This window comes from Podarcis raffonei, chromosome 3, assembly GCF_027172205.1.
Source record: "Podarcis raffonei isolate rPodRaf1 chromosome 3, rPodRaf1.pri, whole genome shotgun sequence".
In the NCBI taxonomy this organism is placed as follows: Eukaryota; Metazoa; Chordata; class Lepidosauria; order Squamata; family Lacertidae; genus Podarcis; species Podarcis raffonei.
The window spans coordinates 63491992-63517119 of NC_070604.1; the positions used below are offsets into that span (position 1 = coordinate 63491992).

The 25128-nt window shown below is 44.2% G+C and overlaps 1 protein-coding gene across 1 annotated transcript; it reads left to right on the forward strand.

Moving 5' to 3' along the window:
- The first annotated feature begins 357 nt into the window (after positions 1 to 357).
- TNFAIP3 (TNF alpha induced protein 3) lies at positions 358 to 24664 on the forward strand. Its single transcript, XM_053382029.1, has 9 exons — positions 358 to 695; positions 6612 to 6924; positions 14595 to 14785; positions 15753 to 15900; positions 16381 to 16551; positions 17726 to 17906; positions 18739 to 19667; positions 21225 to 21454; positions 22486 to 24664. The coding sequence occupies exons 2-9, from the start codon at positions 6627 to 6629 to the stop codon at positions 22768 to 22770; spliced, it is 2433 nt and encodes an 810-aa protein (XP_053238004.1). The 5' UTR covers positions 358 to 695; positions 6612 to 6626; the 3' UTR covers positions 22771 to 24664.
- The last annotated feature ends 464 nt before the right edge of the window (positions 24665 to 25128 follow it).

Below are 25128 nucleotides of genomic sequence, written 5' to 3' on the forward strand. Positions count from 1 at the left end.
AAAAAAAGGATTAACGCAAGTAGGAGGGGAAGCCCAAGGTGATTCATGTGGGAGAACCCCAGCCTGAGAAACGCAAAAGAAAAGGAAAAAATGGGCGGGGAATTTGCGAAGGTCATCCGTGCGCGTGCGCTGACAGAGACGCAGGCAGGGGAGGAAGTCACGTGCTTGTACGTGCTCCTCCTCAGGCGTCGCTTGCTCTCGGGGCGCCCCCTGGAGGGGCTCTGCCTGCAGCGCGCCGGGTCGCTTTCCTTCGCCCTGGAAGCAGCTGTTGTTCTGGCAGGCAGCTGGTGTCACATGTCGGAAAGTCCCTCGGCCGTGGAAATCCCCGCATCCACACTCTGTGTGTGTGTGTGTGTGTGTGTGTGTGTGTATGTGTTTTGCTCCACATAGTAAAACAGCGGAAAGAAAGAACCACACGCAGACAGCAGGAGGCGGCGGCCAAAGCAAAAACAACAACTGTAGCAGCAGCAGGAGCAGGAGGAGGGTGAGGGGGCAGCTAACAAAGGCGCCTCTGGACCAGCAAGCACCCTCGGACCAGGCCAGCAGAGATCCCGAAGCTTCTTCGCGGGGAAAGGGACGGGATTCATGGCTCCCCCGAGCCGCATCTCTCCAAGTCCGGCTCGTTTGTGCTGAGAAGGATTTACTGGCGGAGTCATTCGAGGGTCACTGCCTCCCCCCAGCCCCCAGCTCGCCGAGTAAGTCATATGCCCTGGGTTGGGGGTTTTGCTTTGCAGTTTGTGGGGTTGCTCGCGGGGTCGGAGAAGACGACGAGCCAGCCTGGGGGGGTCTATTTTTGCTTGCATTTATGGAGATGCTGCTGGAGAGATGCGCATCTCCCCCCCCCCCGATCATCCGCCATCCTGGGTTGCGTTTCTGTTTAATGCGAAATGTGTATAGCATCCAAAAGAGAAGGCGTTCTTAGTTAGTTTGCTCCAGTTAGGCGCAAACAGCGAGCAGGTTAGTTCCGAGGATGCTTCGGTAGTTTCGGTTATTGCTTGTGTGTTTCCATTAATAAAAAAAATGCTGTAGAATTTCCCATGAAGACGAATTGATGGTTAAACTACTCTGTGAATTGTAGTTCTGTGAGGGGAATAGAGAGGGTCTCTTAACAACTCTCAGCTCCCTTAAACTACAGCTCCCAGAATTCTTTGGGGGAAACCATGACTGTTGAAAGTGGTATCCTAGCGCTTTCCTCGCTCTGTAATCTACACAAGCTCAGAGACTTTATTACTTTACCTTTTCTAGAAGTTCAGTACTGAAAGCAACTTCTGGGCTTGAACCCTGGCACAAGTATGCCCTTGCAACAAGTGCTAGACGCATTCAAGTAATACTTGTTTGTTGCATAAAGTTACATAACTGCATGACAACTCATACAAACAGTTATGAAATATGTATTATTTCCCATTTTTAAAGCAAAGACTTGCATAAGCTATTTGGGCGCTGCAGTATGTGCATTTTCGAAGTAAAACCATTAGCTATTTAATTCTAATGATTATTTATTACACCACAAAAAAGGGACATTGAGGAAGAACATGAGCACCATTCATACTAATCCAGAATTTTTTGTAACATCTCCAGGCTGTAATCCTGAACATACTTACAAGGGAATCGCCAAATTATTTGTGTTGGAAACATGCATAAGATTGCATTTTCAGGATTTTTGTTTATTATTTTGGTTATTTAAAGCAATAACCAACCTCCCTCACTTGAGCAAATTATTTTTTAGCGCCTCCCAACAGGGCTTACATTCGTGAATCTCCAAACTTTAGATAAAGAGAGTGGAACTTTCAACCCAGATACAGACTGGGTAGCACTAATTAGTCCTAGCTAATGAATGTTATGTTAATGGGTCCCCAGCCATGGGTGTTAGGGAATGCCGTTTCACTTTCATACCAAGGACTGGACGTGGAGCATAGTACAGTGGTACCTCGGGTTACAGACGCTTCAGATTACAGACTGCTAACCCAGAAATAGTACCTCGGGTTAAGAACTTTGCTTCAGGAAGAGAACAGAAATCGCGCAGCAGCGGCGCGGCGGCAGCGGGAGGCCCCATTAGCTAAAGTGGTGCTTCAGGTTAAGAACAGTTTCAGGAACAGACCTTCAGAACGAACTAAGTTCTTAACCCGAGGTAGCACTGTACTTTTCCCTAACTGTGTTTGAAAATGCTTGTAGATGGTCAGACATGGATTGTCCTGGGGAATGTATATTACCAGGACATAGATTATGAGACCATTTTTTCTCCTAGCTCACTGTTGTCTATGTGTGCTGTTCTACATTAACTGGCAGCTTCTCTTCAGGGTTTCAGCCAGTTTTCCCAGCCTTGCCTGGAGATGCCAATCCCTATGTGGGACTTCTTGCATGCAAAACGTGTGCTGTGCCATTGACATCCAGCTGTTTCCAGGAGTGCCCCAAGAAATTTGCAAGACATGGGACTTGTAGTCACATCTGAATATTCCAACATTTCAAAGATATGCATTCATTTTATTACACACCCTTAAACTGCCATCCAAGACACTTATCTGATCATAAGTCACATTGATATCAGTGGAACTTGCTTCCAGATAAACTTGTATGGAACCAGACTGCAAGATATAAAGTTAGAACTGAAAAGCAGTCTCCTCCTGCATGATGCCAATGAGAAAATAATATCCAAATAATGGGGTCAATACCTTGTCTGTAATTTCTGTGGCCACTTTCTCACACCTTGCGTAATTTTATACACCTCTATCATGCCCCTCTTACTCACCTTTTCTCTGTACAGTACTAACCCCCCCCCCAAATGTAGGCATTTAGGACTTTGTCTGTGAGTATAATGCTTGTGGCTAGAACTGTAGACATTTGAGACAGTTCAGTGCAAGGATGTAACAGGGTGGGGATATCTTTCGGGATGTGGGATAAGATTGGCTGGTGAGTGAGGGATATGGCAACAATCTGGTTGCAGCATATGACACCCCATTGATCTCCAAGTTTGATTCAGCTGATCTGACTATGTGAAAAATGAACACAATGTTTTAGCTGCAGTTCATTCATTTTCAGCTTTGTATTCTTGCTATAAAAAAATCGCACCTGGACATTCATGTTGTTGTGCCCATAACCTAGGCTTAAGGTGCCGTTTAGCTTCTAGCTTTCATATCTCGGTTTCTAACACTGCTTTCAGACAATCTCAAGGTCCATTGTAGGAGTCAGCAGAAAAAGATATAATTCTCTAGTGGACTTGCTTAATAAAAACCACTGCGAGCCTCTGCAGCAAATGCTTTTTTTTTGTACACTGTGGACCCTAGCAATGAAATATTGACCGGTGCTTCAAAAAATGGACGTGCTCCCTTTCAAAATGACAGTGGCCCTTTGCATGTTTATTGTACCTGCAAGGTGTTTTGTTTGTTTTTTCAGCATCTGTATGATGTTGCCGTTATCAAAATTCCATTCCATAAAATCCAGATTAAATGGGGAAATAATGTAGGGTGGTGTTTTGATGAGGATAATGTTGTGGGGACAGTGCACAAAGCCTCCATTTATGAGCTGCACAGTAAACGGCCCAGCTGTATAACATTTTGCCTGCTTTACTTGCCCACATTACTTTGTGGGCATCATGACCTGTGAGGAATAGAGTTGGGTTGTTGTTTTATGGCTTCCGAAGGCTCCAGTCCTATGCAGCTTTTGTTTGGTTTATTGGTTTCTTCCATGGAACTCAGACTGTCTTCTGCAGAGTTACTGGGCAGCCTGACCAGGCACAGTCTTGCTTAAACTGGCTTTTGCAGTCCTGGCTTTTGATCCAGTGGACACATTTGCTAATGTAGGAGTGGGAGAGGCCATTTTAACTAATTCCTCTTTCCCACTTTCATCGCCGCCACCACCAAATTTTGTTCCAAAGAGTTGAGAGACCATGTCTGGAAGGTGGTATGGGAAGCTGCAGGGGGAAGGGGGGCTCAGGAAAAATGGTCACCCCTCTTCTTAAATCAGAGCCATCCACTAGGAACAAAAGCTGCTCTGCTTGTGGGATGCTATTATTGTAGTCCAACTTCTTTGCAGCTTGATTTGGTTTTTAAGTTGTTGTTATCATTGTAGTAGTTCTTATAGTCACGGTTTTAAAATATTCCTATTAGTGAGATTTCTGTAGACGAGTTGGTGAAACGTAAGTTGGTAAAATTGGCTGAGAGTCTGAGGGTAAGTCTCTGGAAGGAAGTCTCATTGAAATCAGTGGACTTACTCCTCAGTAAACATGTGCAGGATAACTTCAAAATGGGCAGACGTGCTCCAATCCATAGCACATGTTGCACTAAGGAGGAGAACAGCTGTTGGCAGAATAGGAATGTTAATTACGTAGTGTTCTAATTGAGCTTAACAAATTGGATAGTCTATTATTACTTAACACTGGAAACAACCAGTGCTTGTCCTAAGCATCCCTTACTGCTCAGGGAGTCTAAATGTGCATAGGATTCCTGGACAAAAAGTCTTGTGGAAAGAGAACTAGCACCGGCATTATTGTTATGGGGCAGGATGTGGATTTGATCATACTTACAGTAGGCTCCCTAAAATCAGTGGTTAGTCTGCTGTCAGTGGGTTTACTCTTAAGTATGATTGAATCTTGATCAAACCGAAGCTATTGATTACTGGTGCTTTTCCTATTTTTTAAATAATAGCTTATTGACCACATTCATTCAGAAAAAAGTCACATTTATCTTATTCCCTTCCAAGTGACTTTGGATTAGTAGTTTGCACAGTTCTTAACTATTTTTCCATTTTAGGGCAGGTACTGTCCATCTTCAGCTGCCTTCCATCCCATTATCCTTAATACCTTGTTTTGAAATACATGCTTTTCTTTAAAGTAAAAAAAGCAACTTTTCACCATTTCTGAGTAATGCTGTCCTGAGTTGGTGATGATGGTGGTGTATGTGTGTGTGTGTGTGTGTGTGTGTTAGGCTGTATATCTGGGTCCCTTCTAGTTCCTGGATCCAGGAGGATGAAAATCCTGGAATAGACAGCTTCTTGATGAGTTAATAGCTCCCTAAGTATGGGTCCTTAGGGTAACAAAGTGGTTTTGTGCCAGAGGGCAAAAGAGTGGGTTCCCCTCCCTCGCCTAGATGTTGGTGAGAAGGACAAGGGCCAGAGGTATGTGTGAGAGAACGGAGCTAGAAGCAGGCTGCAGGCAGAAACTTGGGGGTGGGGGAAGGTGCTTCCTTTCTACTTAGATCCAAGGCTGTGGCTATGGAAGAAGAAAGACCTTCAGGGGTGTTAAGGCTGTGAACCCCTCCATTGTAGGCTTAGCTTGTATTTATGTGTAATAAACCATATATAATAAAGACACCACAGTCTCCACTGTCCCTCATTCCAAGGAAATGGAAGCCTGGATAAGCACTTGGAACCCATGGAATCTCACACTGCTCGGAGATTGGGGTGGTGTGCAACAATACATTTTGCTAAGTTTTTAGTAGCAAAAATGCCTTTGTTGCTCTTAAGCTTTGCAGGCTTGGAGAATAAATAAATAAATAAAAGTTCCAGAGCCTAGAGAAAGAGGAGAAATGAGGGAGGCAGTGAAAACGCAACCTTTTAGGTGCATTATTTGTTGTGCAGTCTTGAGTGCTACTGCTGAGAGCAAATGCAAGGCCAATTAAAATGCAAGTTCTCACTGTTCCTTTATCATTGGCCTATTAGACTAAATAAGTAGCCTAAACAAGGAACCTGCTTATTTATTTAAAATATTTCTTAACTAACTTTCATTAGAAGATTCCAGGGCAGTGTGGATAAGTGTGAATTAGAATTATTCACATGTCATATGAAAACAGTATTTTTTAAAAAAAAACAACCACAGAGAGGACAAAATAGTAGACAGGCTAAAAACAAAAAACTGAGGAACAAAGAAGACAGTTTTGACTAAAATAATCCATATTGCCTATGCAGCGCTCCAGAAATGTAGGACTGAACATTTTTTAAGGTTATTTGAACCAGTTACTCAAATATTAGGTGGGTATTTTCCTACTTCTCTAAACTATGACATGTAATTATCCATGTCGTCTAAATAAGTTCGTTGTGTGTGGGGTTTCATGCTGTATATTGTAAGACTGTTCAAGAAACCAACCTATGCCATGTGCTACAAGCAAAGCTCCCCCACTCCCCGAAAAAAATCCAGCAGAAAAAACCCAGAGGCTCTAGTTAGTTTGATCATAAGGGGAATATGGAATGGAGAAACAGACAGGGGGGATTCTGAGCTAAGAGGAAATTCTGCTGTCATCTCAATAGATTTACAGCTGAGTAATCCAGGCTCTCCAGTTCTGCGCCATCGGGCACACCGCAGTTCACTAGCTCTAGAATTAACATAGGGTACTCCTCCGATGCAGATTTCATTTTCAGAAGCAGGTGCCTGTTTGCTTAGAATTTCTGATAAATCAGTCGTAAATGTGAGTGGTAATTTTAAGACATCCATACCAAAGAAGCTTCTCATTGTTGCTGATGCACTTGTGTCACAGAAGCTATTGAGGCTGAACTTCCTGTTTTAATGTAATTTATGAAAAAGGTCTGTGTTTTGTGCCGAATTTGGGGTAGGGGGAGGTAGGAGGATTTAATGATATTTTTTTAAAAAAACCTTCTTTTACTAGTGTTCTTTCCTCTTTTAGGTTTCTTCTTGCAAAATGGCTGGCTCGCAAATCATTCCTCAAGCTTTATATTTGAGCAACATGCTGAAAGCTGTGAAGATAAGGGAGAGAATGCCCGAAGACCTTGTCAAGTGCACCAATGGAATAATCCAGCATTTTAAGACTATGCATAGATACACCATAGAGATGTTCAGAATGTGTCAATTTTGCCTACAGTTCCAGGAGATTCTTCAAAAGGCCCTTATTGACCAAGCAACTCAAACCTCACTAGAACGTCAGAAGAAACTGAACTGGTGTCGAGAAGTTAAAAAACTTGTGCCCCTGAAGACAAATGGTAAGCCGGGCTTATTTTCTCCTTGTTCAGGCACGACAGAAATAGCATCTGCTTCATTTGTGGACCTTGAGTGTGTTTAGTTCAAATTGCATTTAAAATTAAATTACGAAGGGGCTGTTTTTCTCTTCTTTCAAGTGAAATGGTTGCCTAATGTCAAACTAGGGCATAGATGTATATTACGTTAACTTCATGGACTTATGTACTGTTGCCCTAAAGAACCTTCCTGGCTCACAGGCAGCACTTGCATACTTTCTGAACAATGCTGCCGAATGTGAACAAAAAGACACTGATCTGGATTGTATATATTTCAGTGAAACATACAAAGAGGATATACAAACGACTGGAACATCCTCTTTTTGTGTTTCCTTCACTTGTTATTTATGACACTTCCTTTTATCCTCCAGAGTTGCTCTCATTGAACCAGGAACTGGAATCAATTGGTTCTTAGTATTACTTTTTATCCATGCAACTATTAGATGTATATCAGGTTACATATTTGTGAAACCCTTCTTCCAAGTTACTCAGGACATGGTGCATGCTGCACAATTCATTTTGGAGGGTTTTAAAAACTATATATTTGGGGCCTAATTTCAGAAAATTTAAATTTTCAAGTCAGTTTGAGAGCCAGTGAGTGGCCCACCCACTCTTTATCAATTTAAAGGTAACTTTAAATTACTCCACATGAAACAAGTATTGTTTGATACACATTCACACAGTTGGGTCGCTATATTGTTGCCTTGTGCTTGTGTGGAGTAAATTGCCATTTTTGTATGGTGAGCCACTCCATGCAAACCATTGGCCTTGTGATATAAGAATGCAAATATTCACGTATGTCTGTATTTGTTAAGATATCCTGATTTCAGTTATCTTGAAGGCTTTAAAGGCAGGGTATAAATTTTCAACACAATTAAAGAGACAGTGAAACCAGTTTCATGTGCCCTATGAATGTGGCCTTCAAGGCATGCAGTGCATTGGGTCATTACATGCTTCTTGCCCAATCAGGTATTAAATTAATTCTTGGCTTGATGGCGAAGACTCTGACTCCAGAATCCTGAATAGTGCCTTCTTTATACCTGTCCTGATAGGACTTCCATATAATAATTACAGATCAGGGCACTGAGAAATCTCTTCACTGGTGGTGCCCACCACTTCAGTGGGTTCCAAGCTCATTTCTAAACTTGGGCCCTGTTTCCAACGTAATAAATAAATCCAATGTGATGTCTGCAGCAGCAATTAGCACAACTCTGTGGGAAGAAACGAGTTAGGTGAACATCTGGAATGCCCAAGCACAAGTTGCTGCTTCAGATATGACATCAGTAGCGTGGAAAGAGGATGTACGTCGCTCACACATCCCCTTTTTGACACTTCCTGCAATGTCTAGAGCCACCAACAGCTTTCATAACTTTTTACATCTCCTGAATTCTCCTCATTGTACAAGTTGTTCTGTCTAAATTAATATGAGCTGAATGTTGCTGGGCAAGAGGAAGTGGTGTAATGAGGTGTCCTCTCAAGAGCAGTTTTGCTCCCTCCTACCTGGACAGTGCAGTGCAGCAGCAAGGTCAGGCTATGCAGGTGCACCAGCAGAGCCAGTCTAGTGCTTCTGTTGCTGCATGCACAGAGCCCCTCCCTCACCCCTGTGCCATCCAGGTAAGCAGCAGCAACACAACCATACGGAGGGCAGCTCCACAGCACCTCCTGTTACCAGGACTAAAATAAAACTTAACACACATACCCCCAGAAGATGAGAGTGATAACATCTGTGCATTCTTTTTATTTATTTGTCAGATTTATAAACCATCCTTCAGTACACAGTAATCCCTGGGTAGTTTTCAACATATACGATATCTACATCATAAAATACAAATATTTGATATGCTTCATTGGGAGAAATGGTAGGATAGAAATTTAGTCAGATAATTATAGTACAATTACTATAAAATCATATCAAGTGAAAGGGCAGAGCAGCAACTCAAGACCTTGAGACCAGTTAAAATCAAAACTGCTCAGTTCATTCAAAAGCTTAAGAGAGTAAGTGTTAGGTCTCAAATGGTGGATCAGGACCTCTCACTGGACTGTGGGAGCTTTAGGAGTGGGTCACTTGGGGCCCTTCCAGACTATTGCCATTTTTGTGTGGGATTCCGTCACATCCCAGCAAATCCAGGTTGTGCAATTCAAGCTGTTTGGAGATCTTGCACAACAAACCCACTTCCCCAAAAGACTGAACTTTATGATAAGGAAAGTGACAGGAAAATGCACTGGAACATGTAGGGTGACACTTGCTTTGACGCAGTGTCTTCTAGTCTCCCCACAAATAAATCAGAGCGATTGGTCATCTGCATCCATATTGGAATTGTTTTTAGATAATTTAATTGTTTTATTATTCCTGTGTTTGCCACGTGTGATGCTTTGTGAAGAAGGGTGGGATATAAATTTATTCATTTATTAAATGAATAAATTTATTGAATGTCATCTAATCTTTGTCAAATACATCAGGATGAATGCTGGGTAAACAGGTAGTCTGCAAGCACCCATGTTGTCCCTATGGATGCTTCACTTGCATCCAAAGAAAGGCAAACATCTTTGCATGGGCTGTCTTATTTAAAAGTAGACAAGTTGCTGTTCTATACTGGTATTCCTCTACTTTCCCTTTCTGAGAGATCCTTTCATTCGAGCCCTGAAACAGAGTTTCAGGTTTCTGGGCACGTGTTAAAACCTGGACTACACTTCCTTATCTCTAATGTGTATATTCTGTTCTGATCGTCTGAACTATTGAACTATTGCATTTTCTTTAAGTGGCCTGGCTTACACAGCGCAGTAAGCCAAACTGTGGCTTCTGCAATGTGTTGGGTAGTTTTGCTCTTTCTGACTTGTGGGTAATCTCTCTTTTCCTTCATGAGCTGTAGCCAATAAAAGGACCAGAGAGGAGCAGAGCTGCTGTCACCTTCTACCCAGGAGCCCACACATCCACACGCAATGTGTGAACACAGTGTTAAACTACACACTTACTAGATGAGAGTGTAACAGTAGTAAAAGATCTTCTACTTTGCATCACTTCAAAGTAGAGAAATAGAGAGAAGGACTTGGGTTTTGTTTTTTTTTAAACCCAGCTACTGGATTTTTAAGAATGGATCCTGGAAAGCACAGACCCATATGGGTTTGTTACTTTGTCATGGGGTCGGGGAACAGTTCCAGTCCCAGCCTTTTCCCCACCTCCACCACAAGACTTAAAGGAATGCCCTATTCAGCCCCTCCCCCAAGAATAAAGAAGGAAATTTGCAAAATAAAACAACCTGATCCATCTCCTTTGTACATGCATGCATCTTTGTGAGCATGGAATGGATCTTGACAGGCGTTCTTCTGAGTCCTGTCCCTCCTGTGCTTCCCATCAGAAGCCTAGATGAAACCTCACTTGACTGACAGTGGGTGGGCATATTACACAGAAGGCCTTTAGCTAAGGGCTCTGTAGACGGGACCCCTGTCATGCCCACAAAGGGTTCTCTCCACATGGAGGAGGTGGTTTGTGCCCTAAATAAATAGTAAAATAACTAATAAGAAAAGAAACAGCAGTTTCATCGTAGCCAATAGCATTGCATTTGGTCGTTCTTACAGTCATAGATCCATTTGTAGGGGGTATAGCTCTGTGCCCATTTTGAGACCCAAGAAATAAATGCATCTGTTAGTTCATCACAAATAATTTTAGCAAAAGTGTAGAAAGATTGCATACAGTTCTGGGAATTTGATTTCAAACATGACGTGCATTTGAGGATTGTATTTTTAACGTAAAAGATTGGAAGAAACATCTCATTTTAAAAAGATTCCAACATCTACTGACTAGCAATTTCGCTTCTCTAATGAATAGGCATTCCAAGTTACCCTAGCCACGCCTACTTGGAAAGTCCACTGTGTACTTCACAGTTCAAATGTCTCTTCATCGGAACAAGAAGTACAATAGCTGTTACTCAACTACTAGTCAAATAGCTTAACACTGGGGAATTCCAAATGCTTAGGGAATTTTGAACTGGCGGTTCAGTGTGCAGAACTGAAAGCAAGCGCACACAAGGAAAAAAACCCTCTTATCTTTGCTCTAGATTTTGCAAAGGGAAATTCTTTACAGGATGTAATAATTGTCCTACTTGTATGCCATATTTTTTTATGCTTGGTAAAGCCAGAAGACTATAAATCAGCCTTGCAAGCAGTTTTTTTTGACCCTTGCATTTAATATATAGTTTTGTTTGTTTTAAATATAATTATGCAAAGACAAGCCAGCTTTCTGAGTTGTGTTAGATAATTCTGTTTAAAGCAAAAAAAGAAAAAGAAAAGAGTAGTATTAAGTGAGGACCTACCCCTTTATAAGAAATGCTTCTGTTTTAGCACTCGGGTGGGCAGAGGGTGTATATGCCACATAGCTCTGTCCTGCACCCCCAAAGCTATCCTGCTTCCCTCGCCAGGGTTTAAATAATATTGCCAGTCAGGTTGAAGGAGCTGCCAGTCTGGTTGGCTTCTGTACATGGAATGGGGTGAGATGTCAGGTTGTATCCAACTAAGTTTCTCTCAGAGTAGACCCATCGAAATTAATACAAACAAGGTAGTCATGCCCATTTATTTCAGTGGTTCTACTTTGAGATAGACTAACATTTGGATACAACTCTTTTTCCTTTTGTCTGACAGCAGAATACATTGGGACTGGTCTTGATTTTGGTAGAGTAGAGGAAAAAATCCTGCTCTAACAAACCAAAAAAGAGCACTAGTCAGAACCGTGAAACTGGGATTTGGTTGGGGTACTGTTTACTTAGGCCTTTGGTGCCATTTTTCAAAATGGAATGGAACGTTGGTGTAACCATGACAAAAACAAGTGTCTCTTTAAAAACCAGGCATAGGATCCCTTCTGTTGCTTGACACTCCCATCCTTCTCCTGACATTCTTCTGTCCCAAAACAGTCATAAATCTGTCGCTGCTGCTTTTAGTGGAAGAGTTTGTCTTCCCAACAATTTGATTTCAGATACAGTGGTACCTCTGGATACGAACAGGATCCGTTCCGGAGCCCCGTTCGCATCCAGAAGCGAACGCAACCCGCGACTGCTCATCTGCGCGTGCTTGGGTCACGATTAGCCACTTCCGTGCATGCACATGACGTAATTTTTACCGTCTGCGCATGCGCAAGCGGCGAAACCCAGAAGTAATGCGTTCCATTACTTCTGGGTCGCCGCGGAGCGCAACCCAAAAGCGCTCAACCTGAAGCACATTTAACCTGAGGTATGACTGTATTTGTGGTTTTTTGGTGGGGAGAAAGTAGAACTGCAGGGGTAAAATGGTTCTCCCCACTGCAACCCCTTTAAGGGAGGCAGTCTGCAGTACAATCTCCACCTTTCCTAGGCAATTGGCTGCAGGATCCATCCCCTTTTCTGGGCCAAGAATGAAAGGAAGGGATACTGATTTTTCAACAAAAGTCATTTCCTCCCTCCGCCCCAGAGTGCAAAGTTTAAAGCCCTGTGCTTTAGTGTAGTTCCTCTCTCTAAAGCAGAGGTTTTCAACCGTTTGAGTCCACGGCTCCCTTGACCAACTACATTTTTCTGCAGCACCCCTGTGCGGCTCAGGAGCCCAATTATGTCACCTCTTGCCTGCAGAGTTGGCAGCCTCTCACCCTTTTTCAAACACCCTCCCTTGTGGAATGTTCTCTCAGTCTCCTCTCCCCTCTTCTTGGGAGCCCTCCGGGCAGCTACTGCCGCCACCCCTGCCCCAGAGAGACGTGTCTCCTCACACTGCCCCCCAGGGGCCTGGGAAGAAGATGTCCCCTGCCTTAGTGGCCCAATGGAGGCTGGCCAAAGGTGAACTTGAGGCCAGCACCTTACCTTGGGAGGCAGCAGCAGGAGCAGTGGGCACTGCCAGACCTGGATGGCGGAAAGGCTCCCCTTCAACACTGGGCGCTCAGCTCCCAGGCAGGCCTTGCACACACAAGAAAGGCCAGCTCAGTGCCTGCTTGGCCGGCCTTCCACTTGTCCATCCATTTCCAACAGCAAGGGCTCGTGGATCAGCTGGCTGGGCTCCCTCACCCACTTGCTTGCTTGCTCCGAGGCCGCCTCAGCTCTCGGCAACCAGCACCCTCTTGCCAACCCCAGATACACCAGGAGCTTGTAGCCAGGGCTGCTGCAACAAACAGCTCTGCAAGCCTTTGGGAGGCAGAAACACAAGGGGCATCAGAGGAGGAAGGGAGGGAAGGAAAGAGGGACAGAGGCCATTGTTGCCTGTGGCACCCTTGGCCATCATTCAAGGCACCCCAGGGTGCCATGACACACTGGTTGAAAACCACTATAGCAATCCCGACAACTTTTTCCTCAATGAGAGCGTTCTGCCACAAAGCCCATGTCTGGAAACAATTGGCTGGAGTGATCTGTGCCTAGAAAGTTCACACAGTGCTGCATGCATTGCTATATTTTTGTGAGAATTCTCCATGAGTGCCAGAAACTTGTATGTTTTACACAGCCCAACTAACCGCATTCATAGTAAAACAATTTCTTATAAATCCACTTTCTCTTTTGCTTCTCAATTTTCAGTAGCTTGTTTAGGAAGGAAAAGGCTGTGCCCATAAAATCTAGTGCTAATAGTGTTGACTAATGTTAGCTCTGAACACTTAATAGAGAATGGTGCCTTTTCAGCAAAAAATAAAGTAAAATCAGCAATTGAACTGAGTATTTTCAGTCTGTACTTCCCCTTAAACCAGTGTAAACGGCAATTTACTGCCTGGCGTTCTCTGGTCCATGGGGTCACAAAGAGTCGGACACGACTAAACAACAACAACAATAACAAACGGCAATTGGAATAGGGAAATCTCCTTTAGCTGTATCATTAATTAAATGGACTTTCTTAAGCTTTGTAGTTTTAGTCAAAGCTCTAATATCCTTTCACCTTTGAATACTAGCTATTGGGAAGTGGTTGAAAATTAAACTCATAGAGCGTGATCCACATGCACAAATGGGAACTGTGCACTGAAAGTGGCGTGAGTTTATTTTTATATTGACATTTTTATAGGATGAATAGTTTCATCTGCGTTTTATATTCAGTCACTTCTCCATTGAGGGGCAGATTGTCAACTTTTTCATTCATACCAGCTGTCCACACTATATAAACACTATTTTGATGCTCTCTCTGTTTTTTAAGGATCAAAGCTGTTCTGCCAAACTGCACAGAATTCCTTCAGCACCAACAAGATTTCTGCGCAGAAAGGCAGAACATTGGATCTGTTCTTGTTTTCTACATGTAGCATAATCCCATTGGAGTCGCACATTCAGAATTATCATCACACACACACACACACACGTCTACCATACTTGGTGGGGGAATGCTGGATTAGAAAAATACAGCTATTTGTCAGTGTTCACTTACTCAGACCGGGAGCAGGAGAACAGACTACCCCATACTCCCAAAATTCAGAGGATACTAAGCCAAAGTAAAAATAGATTGCTTGAGGGGAGATTTCTAAGAAACGTTAATTGCTTCTCCAAAGCATTACTGGTTTGTGCAGAACCAGATATTTTATTTTTTACGAACTTGAAATATGTATGCTGTCCATTATGTTTTGGACTTTTATTTTTATTTATTTATTTATTTATTTATTTATTTATTTATTTGTGTTTGTGTGTATGAAACAACTAACCCATTTCATTTCTCTGTAGGGGATGGGAATTGCCTGATGCATGCTGCATCCCAGTACATGTGGGGAGTCCAAGATGTCGACCTAGTCCTGAGAAAAACGTTGTTTAGTGCACTCAGGGAAGTGGACACACGCAACTTTAAACTGCGTTGGCAACGAGAAACACTGAAATCTCAGGAATTTGTGGCAACAGGTCTCTGCTATGACACCAGGGTATGTTGGACTGATTTATGTAGCGAATAACGTTTCAAACCTTGGTATGGTTGGGCGGATCGTGACTTCCTGTGTATAATTACACAGGATGGGAGGCAATTATGGCAGTGAGCTTAAGAAAGTAAAATTGCAGAGCTGCCAACTAGTTAAAACATTTTAGTCCATTAAGTTTACTGGATTTCCCAATTTATTAACAAAGCGTTTCACTACTGTGGAGTTTCCAACTCAAGTAACCTCCTCAGAGATGGGTTATTTCCATGGACCACCCACATCTCCAAAAGTTGGCATGTCTCTGCTCTTCCTGTTATGAAGAGGTGCTGCTACCACCCAAGCAAAACAAAAAACACCCATCCTGCTTTTTAGAAACATACAGCTAGACATAGACTTCCCATCCAAGAATCTACGTCATGTGGGGGCCTCTGCTCTTGCTTCTTTCTACAGGAACCTGCTGGTTGAAAGGATAAATTATCCTCTCCATTAGTTGCTAGCCCAAGTAGGCTATAGACTAGTCTTCTCAAACCTGGAAACAGCCAATTCTAGCTTCACATGTTAAGATGAAACTGCCTCTTTACACTGCCGCCACAGCTGCTTATTTGGATGTGGTGGTGGGTAAGAGTGGAGTGGTGCAACACAGTTGCACTGGTGCCTCCAACTCACAGAACTATTGAGAAAATAAGATTCAAGCAACCGCGTCGTTTCACAGTCCTCAAGTTGCAGGCTTGCAAGTAACCACTTGCCTGCTAGGCAAGAGAGCATTTGTAAATCAGAAGAGAGAATGCAACATCAAATCAACTGCAGCCATGCCCTTAATTAGTTAGTGTTTCAGGTTCTAGACATCTGGAATGCATATCGTATGAATTAACTTTCTCAGTATTCGGATAAGGAAAAATAATCTGCATGCAAGGCCTCCCAACTTGCATGATACTAACCCAAAGCTAAATAGATGTATTTTCTTTTTCTCCATTAGAATTGGGAGGACGAATGGGAGAACCTCATCAAAATGGCATCTGCAGAAACATCAGTCGCCCACAGAGGCCTTCAGTATAACTCATTGGAAGAAATCCACATATTTGTCCTCGTTAACATCCTACGGCGCCCAATCATAGTTGTCGCAGGTAGGAATGTGTCTTTTGCTTTCGAAGTACTGTTTGCAATGGGTGATCCAATGTTAGTGTTGAACACCCATGCTTCTATGAAGAGCATTCAGAAGGTTTTCAGTGTCATGGAAGTGGAGGTGGGCAACCAATAACATGAAGAGCACCTCTGTTCGTGGCGATTGTTTCCTATAAATTTCTACATTTCTACAAATTATCCTCTGAAAGAGACAATTTACCACCCCACCCCCCGGGTTAACGGTATTTACAACTTATGAAAACACAAACACTGTTTATGACACAAAAAGTGTTGATGAACTCACTTATGAAAGCGATTTAGGGTTTGGGTTTATTTGTTTTTACATCAGCTTTAATATTTCCTCACAATGAGTTATTGATATTCTTCTGATAGTTTGGAAAATAAAATGGAAATGTTTCCCTTGCTCTGTTGCCGACAAGAGTCATGTTTAACTAAACCTTGCTTTTCTTTTCCTGAAACAGATAAAATGCTTAGAAGCTTGCAGTCGGGTTCAAGCTTCTCCCCTTTGAATGTTGGCGGAATTTACTTGCCTCTCCACTGGCCAGCAGAAGAGTGTTATCGATGCCCCATCATCCTGGCCTATGACAGTATGCATTTCACTCCTCTGGTTGTTTTGAAAGAGAGTGGCCCAGGTAGGTCTCAGACATTACCGGTATATTGTGTTCTGCACTGGTGTTTCCCTGTTTCTTCTCTTCAAATCCATTTTGATCTCTCTTATGCTGTTATACATCAGATGCAGTCTGGGAGTCACTCTTGCTCTCCAAACCACCCCTCTGGGAATTGCTTCCTTTTCTGCATTGTGTGTGTGTGTGTGTGTGTGTGTGTGTGTGTGAGAGAGAGAGAGAGAGAGAGAGAGAGAGAGTGCGCGCAATGCGATTCTGCAGACTGTCCACTACAGTGGTACCTTGGTTGTCAAACTTAATCCATTCCGGGAGTCCATTCGACTTCTGGAACCGTTCGAAAACCAAGGCGGGGCTTCTGATTGGCTGCAGGAGAATCCTGCACTCAATCGGAAACCACAGAAGCCACGTCGGAAGTTTGGCTTCCAAAAAACATTCACAAACCGGAACGCTTACTTCCAGGTTTGCGGCTTTCGGGAGCCGATTTGTTCAGGAGCCGAGCCATTCGACAACCAAGGTACCACTGTATTGGCATACAGTCCCCAACAGATTACCCCCAAGGTAATGCAGCCTTCAACGGGCGGTGGGGATTATCTACTCCTTTTGTATAGGAAATACTTCGTTTGGGCAATTTATTCACCTTGAAGTGGCTCATAACTTTTGCTCTTTTATAAAGGTAAAGGTAAAGGGACCCCTGACCATTAGGTCCAGTCGTGGCCGACTCTGGGGTTGCGGCGCTCATCTTGCTTTATTGGCCAAGGGAGCTGGTGTTCAGCTTCCGGGTCATGTGGCCAGCATGACTAAGCCGCTTCTGGCTAACCAGAGCAGCACACGGAAACGCTGTTTACCTTCCTGCCCGAGCGGTACCTATTTATCTACTTGCACTTTTACGTGCTTTCAAACTGCTAGGTTGTCAGGAGCAGGGACCGAGCAACAGGAGCTCACCCTGTCGCAGGGATTTGAACCACGACCTTCTGATCGGCAAGTCCTAGGCTCTGTGGTTTAGACCACAGTGCCACCCGCATCCCTTTCTTTGCTCTTTTATAATTCCAGTCAATTTCCATAACTACCTCTGGGTGGTTGTTTTCGGTTATCAGCCTTAGTGTCTTAATATTGCTCACTGCTGTGTTGTGCCTGTCTTTTCCCATTTAATTCACAACAATCCTCTTTTTTCCCCTTTCCATAGAGATCCGGGCAGTCCCATTGGTCAGCTGTGAAAGAGGCAGGTTTGAAGACTTGAAGGTGCACTTTCTAACAGATTCTGAAGAAAGGGAGAAAGAAAAGCTGCTAAGAGATTACCTGATGGTGATAGAAATTCCCGTGCAAGGCTGGGATTCTGGGACAACACATCTCATTAACGCTGCAAAGTGAGTCTTCATCTTCTCACTGTCCAGCACTTAACTTGATAACAGATATTCTTAAGTTGGCAATGTATTCAGCCTCTCACTTTCAGATGCCCTTTTCAAAGGGTGCATTCTCTGCTTTTACTGTGGCATTTAATCCCAGACAATTAAAAGATGTCTATAAGAACAAAACAACAACAACAACAAAAAACATTCAGGCTGGCTCTGGAATGTACAGAACTGATAAAGATCCTAACAGCTTCTGTTAGAAAACCAGTAAATGAATTTTCAGAGAAGGGCTTCCATTTGCACAACATGCATTCCCTCATCCTACTCCTGTGCTCCCCAAAATTGGCTTGGGGGAAGGGGTCAAGAGACACCCCAAAAAAAACTATGCCCAGGAAGGTGGAAGGGAAGATCATTCCGTTTGGCAAGCTGATATGCTTGGACAGATGGAACATTTGTAATAGCACAGTGTAGAATTTCACTCAGAATAGCTGTCAGTCAAAACTGAGTCAAGTTCTTTCCCACTTAATGGGGAAGACATCCGGCACTGCACAGGGAGAGAAGGAGAGCCAATTTTAAAGAAACTACAGCTTGCTTGTTCTCTTTCAGCCTAGCCCAGTCCTGTAACTAGGACTGAGACAGTGTCTCTTTATCTTGCTAAAAGAGACGTTAAAGACCATTGTCAGCTTCATAAGTGTAGGCTGTGCTGCTTTCAATTATGCACTCTTGCTGATGTAGGGTGGCAGCTCTTCCTGCTCTCCAGTGTTATTATGTCATCCCAAACTGTATAAGGTTTGCTGCCTTTTCCCCACCTGTTGATACCAATTCCTTTGTCTCTTTTGCCTTGAAGGTTGGATGAAGGAAACTTGCCCAAAGAGATTAACCTAGTGGAAGATTACTTCCAGCTGGTGCAGCACGAATACAAGAAGTGGCAAGAAAATGCTCGGCCCGCTGGGAGGGAACCGGGTCAGAGGAACCAGGTAGAGCTGAACTTGCCCCAGCTGTCGCTCGTGGAGGCAAAATGCGAGACTCCCAACTGCCCTTTCTACATGTCCGTGAGCACCCAGCCTTACTGCCATGAGTGCTTTGAGCAGAAGCAGCAAGGGAGCAAAGCGAGGAGACAGAACTTCCGGACTGGGTCTGAGAAGCCCCGGACAAGTAAATCCAGCTCACCTAAGAGCGAACACCGCGAGCCTGCCGCACGGACATCTGAAGAACTAGTGTCAGGGCCTCGCTCTGCACCCCCCACAGCCCCCAGCCTTTTTCTGTACAGCGAAACCACTGCCATGAAGTGTAGGACCCCTGGCTGCCCTTTCACCCTGAACGTGCAATACAACGGGCTCTGCGAACGCTGCTACAACAACACTGCAGAGCTCAGCCCTTGCAACAGCCCAGGCGAGCAGAGGCCGCCAGACCAGGTGACCTGCATGTTCTGCCTCAAGGGCGCCAATAGGACCTTTAATGGCATGTGCAGCTCTTGCTTCAAAAGGACTAGAGACCATTTGTCAAGTGCCAGCAGCTCAGGTGTCGCACCTTCGGGCCATCAGAGGTCCACATCGGACCCCACCCATCTGTCACAGAGCCTCCTTCAGCAGGCCTGCCATACGGCAAGCAGCAACAGCGCAGCAGAGCTGCCACCGCCGCACCCTCCACCCCAGAAAGCAGAAGAGTGGAAGAAGGGAAGCAGGAAGTGCAGGAAGCCCGGCTGCAGCTTTTTCGGGACTCCTCAAAACGAAGGCTTTTGCACACTGTGCTATTTTGAGTACCAGGAAAACAAAGGTGAGCGTAAGGGAATGTGCTTCTCTTCTCCTTCTCCCTTACAGAGATTTGGGCTGGCGGGGAGAGGGGTGTTTGCGAGCAGTGGAACGGAAGGTGCTCCTGTTCAATCTCGGCTTGCAAGGAGATGTAAGATGCAAACAGGACAAAGCAGTGAGATGAAGTGTAATTCTAAAGCATTAGTAATGCTGAACTGCAAGACGGCATGCAAGCCTGCAGTGGAAAAGCTCAGCTTACTTCCAGCTGCATTAGTCACTTATAATATTGAGGAATTCCAGTGCACTTTTCAGGTTTTGCTGAAGTATGCAGAACAGCAACCTAACCTCGAGGGTTTGCTGTATTGGGGATGCATTTGGTTACCGGGGCATATCCCCAGATTCCTTTCTGAAATCCTGTTAGAGATTCAATTTAAAAGTTCACTATAGGGTGCGAGTGGAAACACGATAGAACAAATTTGATAGTTTCCTAAGCAGCTCTCCAGGATGGCAAAATGTACGTGTTCACTGAACAAACCATTTAAACTGCATTGGAAAAATTGTCTAGTCTGGATTGCGGGGGGGAGGGCATGTAAAGGTTAAAGAGGAGAAAATTCTAGCCATAGACTAGAGCAGCTGAATAACTTGCTTGAACATATACAAAGTCAGACCGTGGGGTCACTCTAGCTCAATATTATCTTAACTGGTTGGCAGAGGCTCTCCAGGTTTTCAATTAGGGGTCAATTGGGGGGGGTCTTCAGATTCTGGGGATTGTTCCTGGGGTGTTTTGCAGGCCATGCTGTAACACTGAGTGTTTTAAAAATGAATCCACACAGTTCATTTTTAGAGTTGTCATTTGTTCTCTGCGTCCAGCTGCTGTGTGGCATGCAGAAATTCAGACAGTCCTTCTTTCCCCTTGCCGTATCCCAGTGCTAGAAGGCACACCTGCTGAAAATTGCTCCATGTTACAGGGGGGCCCTGCAAAACAAGAATACATCCTTGCTAGTATATCTCAAAAGGGACCATTTTTAGCCTCTACAGTTCATGTAACATTGCATTCAGTAATAGCCAAGTGGTGGGTAAGGTGGAGCACAGGCAACAGTCCCTTTTCCCACTCTGTGTTTTCGAAGTTTGGTCGCCGAAGTCACAGCTCAGTGGCAGATGTTGACCATTGGGACTGGTGGGGCAGAAAGCGGCGAGCCCAACAATAGGTGGAGGTAGAGCTAATGAAAGGCAGAGCAAGCTGCTTCTAGTTTTGCCTCCATGCCACCCCTTCTGAGTTCTACAGTGGCAGTACCGGGACAAAGGAGGTGGAAGCTGACAGCCAGGGCCACACCCTGGACAGGTTGGAACCAGGAAGGAAGGCTGGTTGGGGCTGGCTGTGACTGACTGAGATTGGTGGGGCAGTACCCTGTTCACCCTAATGGACCAGTCGTCATTCTTCAGTGGGTCACAGGTTCATTCCCTGGCATCTCCAGGTAGGGCTGGGAATGTCCCCCGTCTGAAATTCTGGAGATCCACTGTAGAAAAAACTGAGCATCCTGCATTCCTAAGTGACCACTTTCTTCCTTTGCTCTCATCATAGATGCTTCGGTGCCCCATCACAGAAGGTCTCAGCGGACTTCTCCTGCCTCAGGGCACTCGGGAGCCTCAGCTGCCGTGTACCAGAACACCGTTTCCTGCCTGGGTCGAGAGTGTGGCACAATCGGGAGCACGATGCTCGAGGGCTACTGCCAGAAATGCTTTATAAAAGCACAGAGCAAGCGGCTGCGTGAAGCCAGAAGAACCGAAGACCAGCTAGTGAGACAATCAGAGGTCAGTCAACATAACAAAATCTTTCTCCCCGATTTAACTTTGTGCCTTTCTTCCTAGAAAAGTCTTTATGAGTCCATTTTAAGAAGAAGGAAAAATACACTCCCATTATCATCCCTTTATGTTAGTAGTTTATTGCCTAGGATTCTGGAGATGATAGATACAGGCCCCTGAATAACAATAAAAAATTAAAATCTGCTTTTATTATCTAACCAGAAGGATGCTACATCCAAAGCCTATAGAGGAACAGGGGGTTATTTCTGTAGCTGTTCTCAGAAGTGTTAACTCCTGTTGATATTAACATCTCAGAAATTACCCTAGTGCTGGTGCTGCTCTGTCACAATACAGTGGAATGGAAAATGTACATAATCTGTATCATGTGAGAGAGAGGGGTGGGTGGGAGAGGGAGAGAGAAATCTGGCCTGTACCAAAACTGGAAAACCTGAGTTTTTAGATTAGCCTAACGCCAAACTCTTTTAGAATACCTAGACCAAGTCACAGGGCAATTATTCTTTCATCCATTCTTCATTTTGCAACCATCAGAATTGTCAAGAAAGTGTCACATACTTGTAATAGTTTTCCTTTTGTAACTAGAAGGGAGCAGTCTACTAGTTCTATGCAAGCCAGAAGCAGATTACCAGGTGGAGATATGCTGCTGCATTTGCTTCCCAGCTGGTGCATCTCTGTTGCTTATGGGGAAGGGAGAGGAGGTGAAGAGGTCAGCGCAGTGCAAATGCGCTAGCAGGAGCAATGGGTCATCTTGGTTTGTGTCCTGCCCTCTTCCTGTAAGCCACAGTGATCCACTCTGCAAGCCACTTCTCATGCAGCCTGTGTCAGTGTCTTATCCAGGGTGCTTGCACAGAAGCAGCATGATTGTTTTCCAACTTAAAAAGCACACCACTGCTTGTTTTTGTTTTTGTTTTCACCTTTGGGAACTTCTGGTCAATAATATGACATGAATAAAAGTAACTAAAGCTCAGATAAAGGCTGTGACTGTTACAATTAGACCTGACAATGTTCTCCATTGTTTTTAGCGAACAGGACAACACAGAGATTTACGCCAGACATTCCCAAGCTCTCAGAAGCACAAGTGTGCCACAGCTTCTTGTAGGAACAACTTAGCTTCCAGGAACGGGGAACTGTGTCCGGAGTGCCTACACGTTGGTCAGCAGGCCCAGCTGGGGGGACCTCGGGGGGACCCTCCAGCAGCTGAGCTCCCCAAGGAGCGCTGCCGAGCCCCTGCCTGCGACCACTATGGCAATAACAAGTGCAACGGCTACTGCAACGAGTGCTTCCAGTTCAAGCAGATCTATGGCTAGCAAGAGAGAATAAACGCCGGCTTTTACCTTGTGAAAGGAAAATGGTGCTAACCTCCAAAACACTCAACCCAGTCTCATTCACACTCTGTGGAAAAAGTACACGTGACTTTGTGGCGAAAACAATAAGCTGAATTGTACATGTACACGTACACCTGCTTGTGCGTGTATGTACAAATGCACATTGTGGCACAAAGAACAATATGCTCTCCGGAATTCTGTATCCTGGGACAGAAACACAGTTTGCAGATGCAGGATGCTTATGCCGAACACTTGACTACAAACTCCTTTCCAGGTACTCTGACTTTCTTCTATGCTAATACGCAACCATAAGAGATGAGTAGACTGTGTTTCTTGCACCCCTCTTTCTGCTGATACTTCTCTTGCACACTGTCTGAATACTAAGCGTTCAAAATCCAAGGAAACCTGCCTGAGATGAAGGGTTTCCTGCACTGCAACTACCACACAACCTGGGGCTTGTTGTCCTTGAAAATGCTCATCTCTCTACCAAACAGAGTCTGCTGGAAGTCATGAATGAAACAAGGTTATTAGCAAGTCATGGTAGAAGCCTTTGAAACTTGATTGTTTGGCTTAAAAAAAAATATTTTAAAGAAACTGGTTTTGTTCTTTCTCTCTTTGTTCTTAACCAGAGTTTCATGCATGTAAAACAGCAGTCATCATCAACAACTTAGGCCCGTTGGCCACTGTTTTTCCATTTCATAATCTGTGTTTGCTACTAACCCTGCTGTCATAATTTAGAAATATGGAAGGCAGGTGGGTACGCATCTCTTCTGATATGAAAAGTTCCCCTAAATACATGCTGTTCATACATACTTGCTGGCATAGGACAGGGCTTAGGCTGGAATCATAACGAAAGCATAATGAAGATGCCCAAGGGTGCAATCCTAACCCCACTTACCTGGGAGCAAGTCCCACTGAATTTCTTCAAATGTGCTTCCAGATAGACATGGTTGGGATTGTTCTGTTAGGCACGTTAAGACCCTGTGCTCCATGCAAACTGTGACTGGCATCTGTCTGTCTTGGGGGACAATGCAAGAGGGTGCCTGCAGTAGTAAAGTTAAACAGTGGAGGAGTTGCAGTGCCTGCTGTGACCAGTGTATGTCCCACCCTGTGTTGTTCTCTACCCAAGAGAACATACCAGGGGCCCACTTAGCTGCTTGCTCCACTTCCCTGGTAGTGCATTTTAGATCCAAATGGGAGCCAAGCCGTCCAAATCTCTACAGAAGCGAGTGGGAAATGAGGCTTTAATTGAGCTCCTGCATTCTCATGTGGAGCAGGAGCTGGCAGAAGAGCTGGGCTCAGCCGTTCACTTTTCTCCTTCGCTGATTGCTGCTGCAAAGGACCTGTGAGTGAATCCCATCTAAAGGGAATGAATGGAGTGCAGTTTGAAAAATGCTGCTTCTGCAGAAATCCCATTGATTTCCATAGTGTTGGGGACCAGCTTTTCAATTGGAGAATTTTCCAATCACAAAGCCACTATCAGATCTGCACGAGTTAGGCACTAAATAAAATGGCTCCTGAAGCCCCACAGTCTAGAAGGTCCTTTCTTTCCCCACCTGGCCTGATGAGTCTTTTGCTTCTGCTGTGCTGCTTGTGCTTCTACTTTCGTATATAATCCTTCCATGGCTCTCTCTTCTCCAGCCCCATTTCCTGTGAAAATCCTACACCCTGTTTTGTAAACTTTGTTAAATGTGAAGACATGTTAAAAATATTTATATTATGTATTTCAGAAGTGTAATTTTTAAATTTGCACAGTTTTGTTTTTAAGTATGGTTACTTTTTATTTCATTTTACCTCCAAAGCTGCGCAAGTGTATAACTGTGGGAGAGGGCGGAAGGGATAGAATCCAGTGGTAAAAATAAATTATTTAAGGATTCATTGTTCTTAGTGTTTTATTTTTGCAGTTATTGCAATTGCTATTCTTAGAACTGTCATTCCAGTCTAGCAGCTGTTGTCCATGAGTAGGTAAATGTGCTCACACAGCTGCCCTACCAGGAGAGGAAGCACCAAGCCACACAACATGACCACCTCCTAACAGATTGTCAGGAACATTGGGTCTAACAGCTTTATTCACCTTTTTCCCCAGAGGTAGAGGAAAGTGGGAGAGGGCTATGCAGCAGACCATGCTAGGAATGCTGGGGGAGAGAGAGATTTTACACTCCCTCCTCCTTTGAGATAAAGCTGTGTTTATAACCCTGGGGGATATAACCCAACCTATGACCTTTTGTCCCTGCACCAATTACAGTAGCCCTATTTAGGCATCAAAGAATGTAGAAGGAAGCAATACAGAATAAAATGGGCCATGTGCATCTGCTTCTCAATATCCTTGTCTCTGCTGGC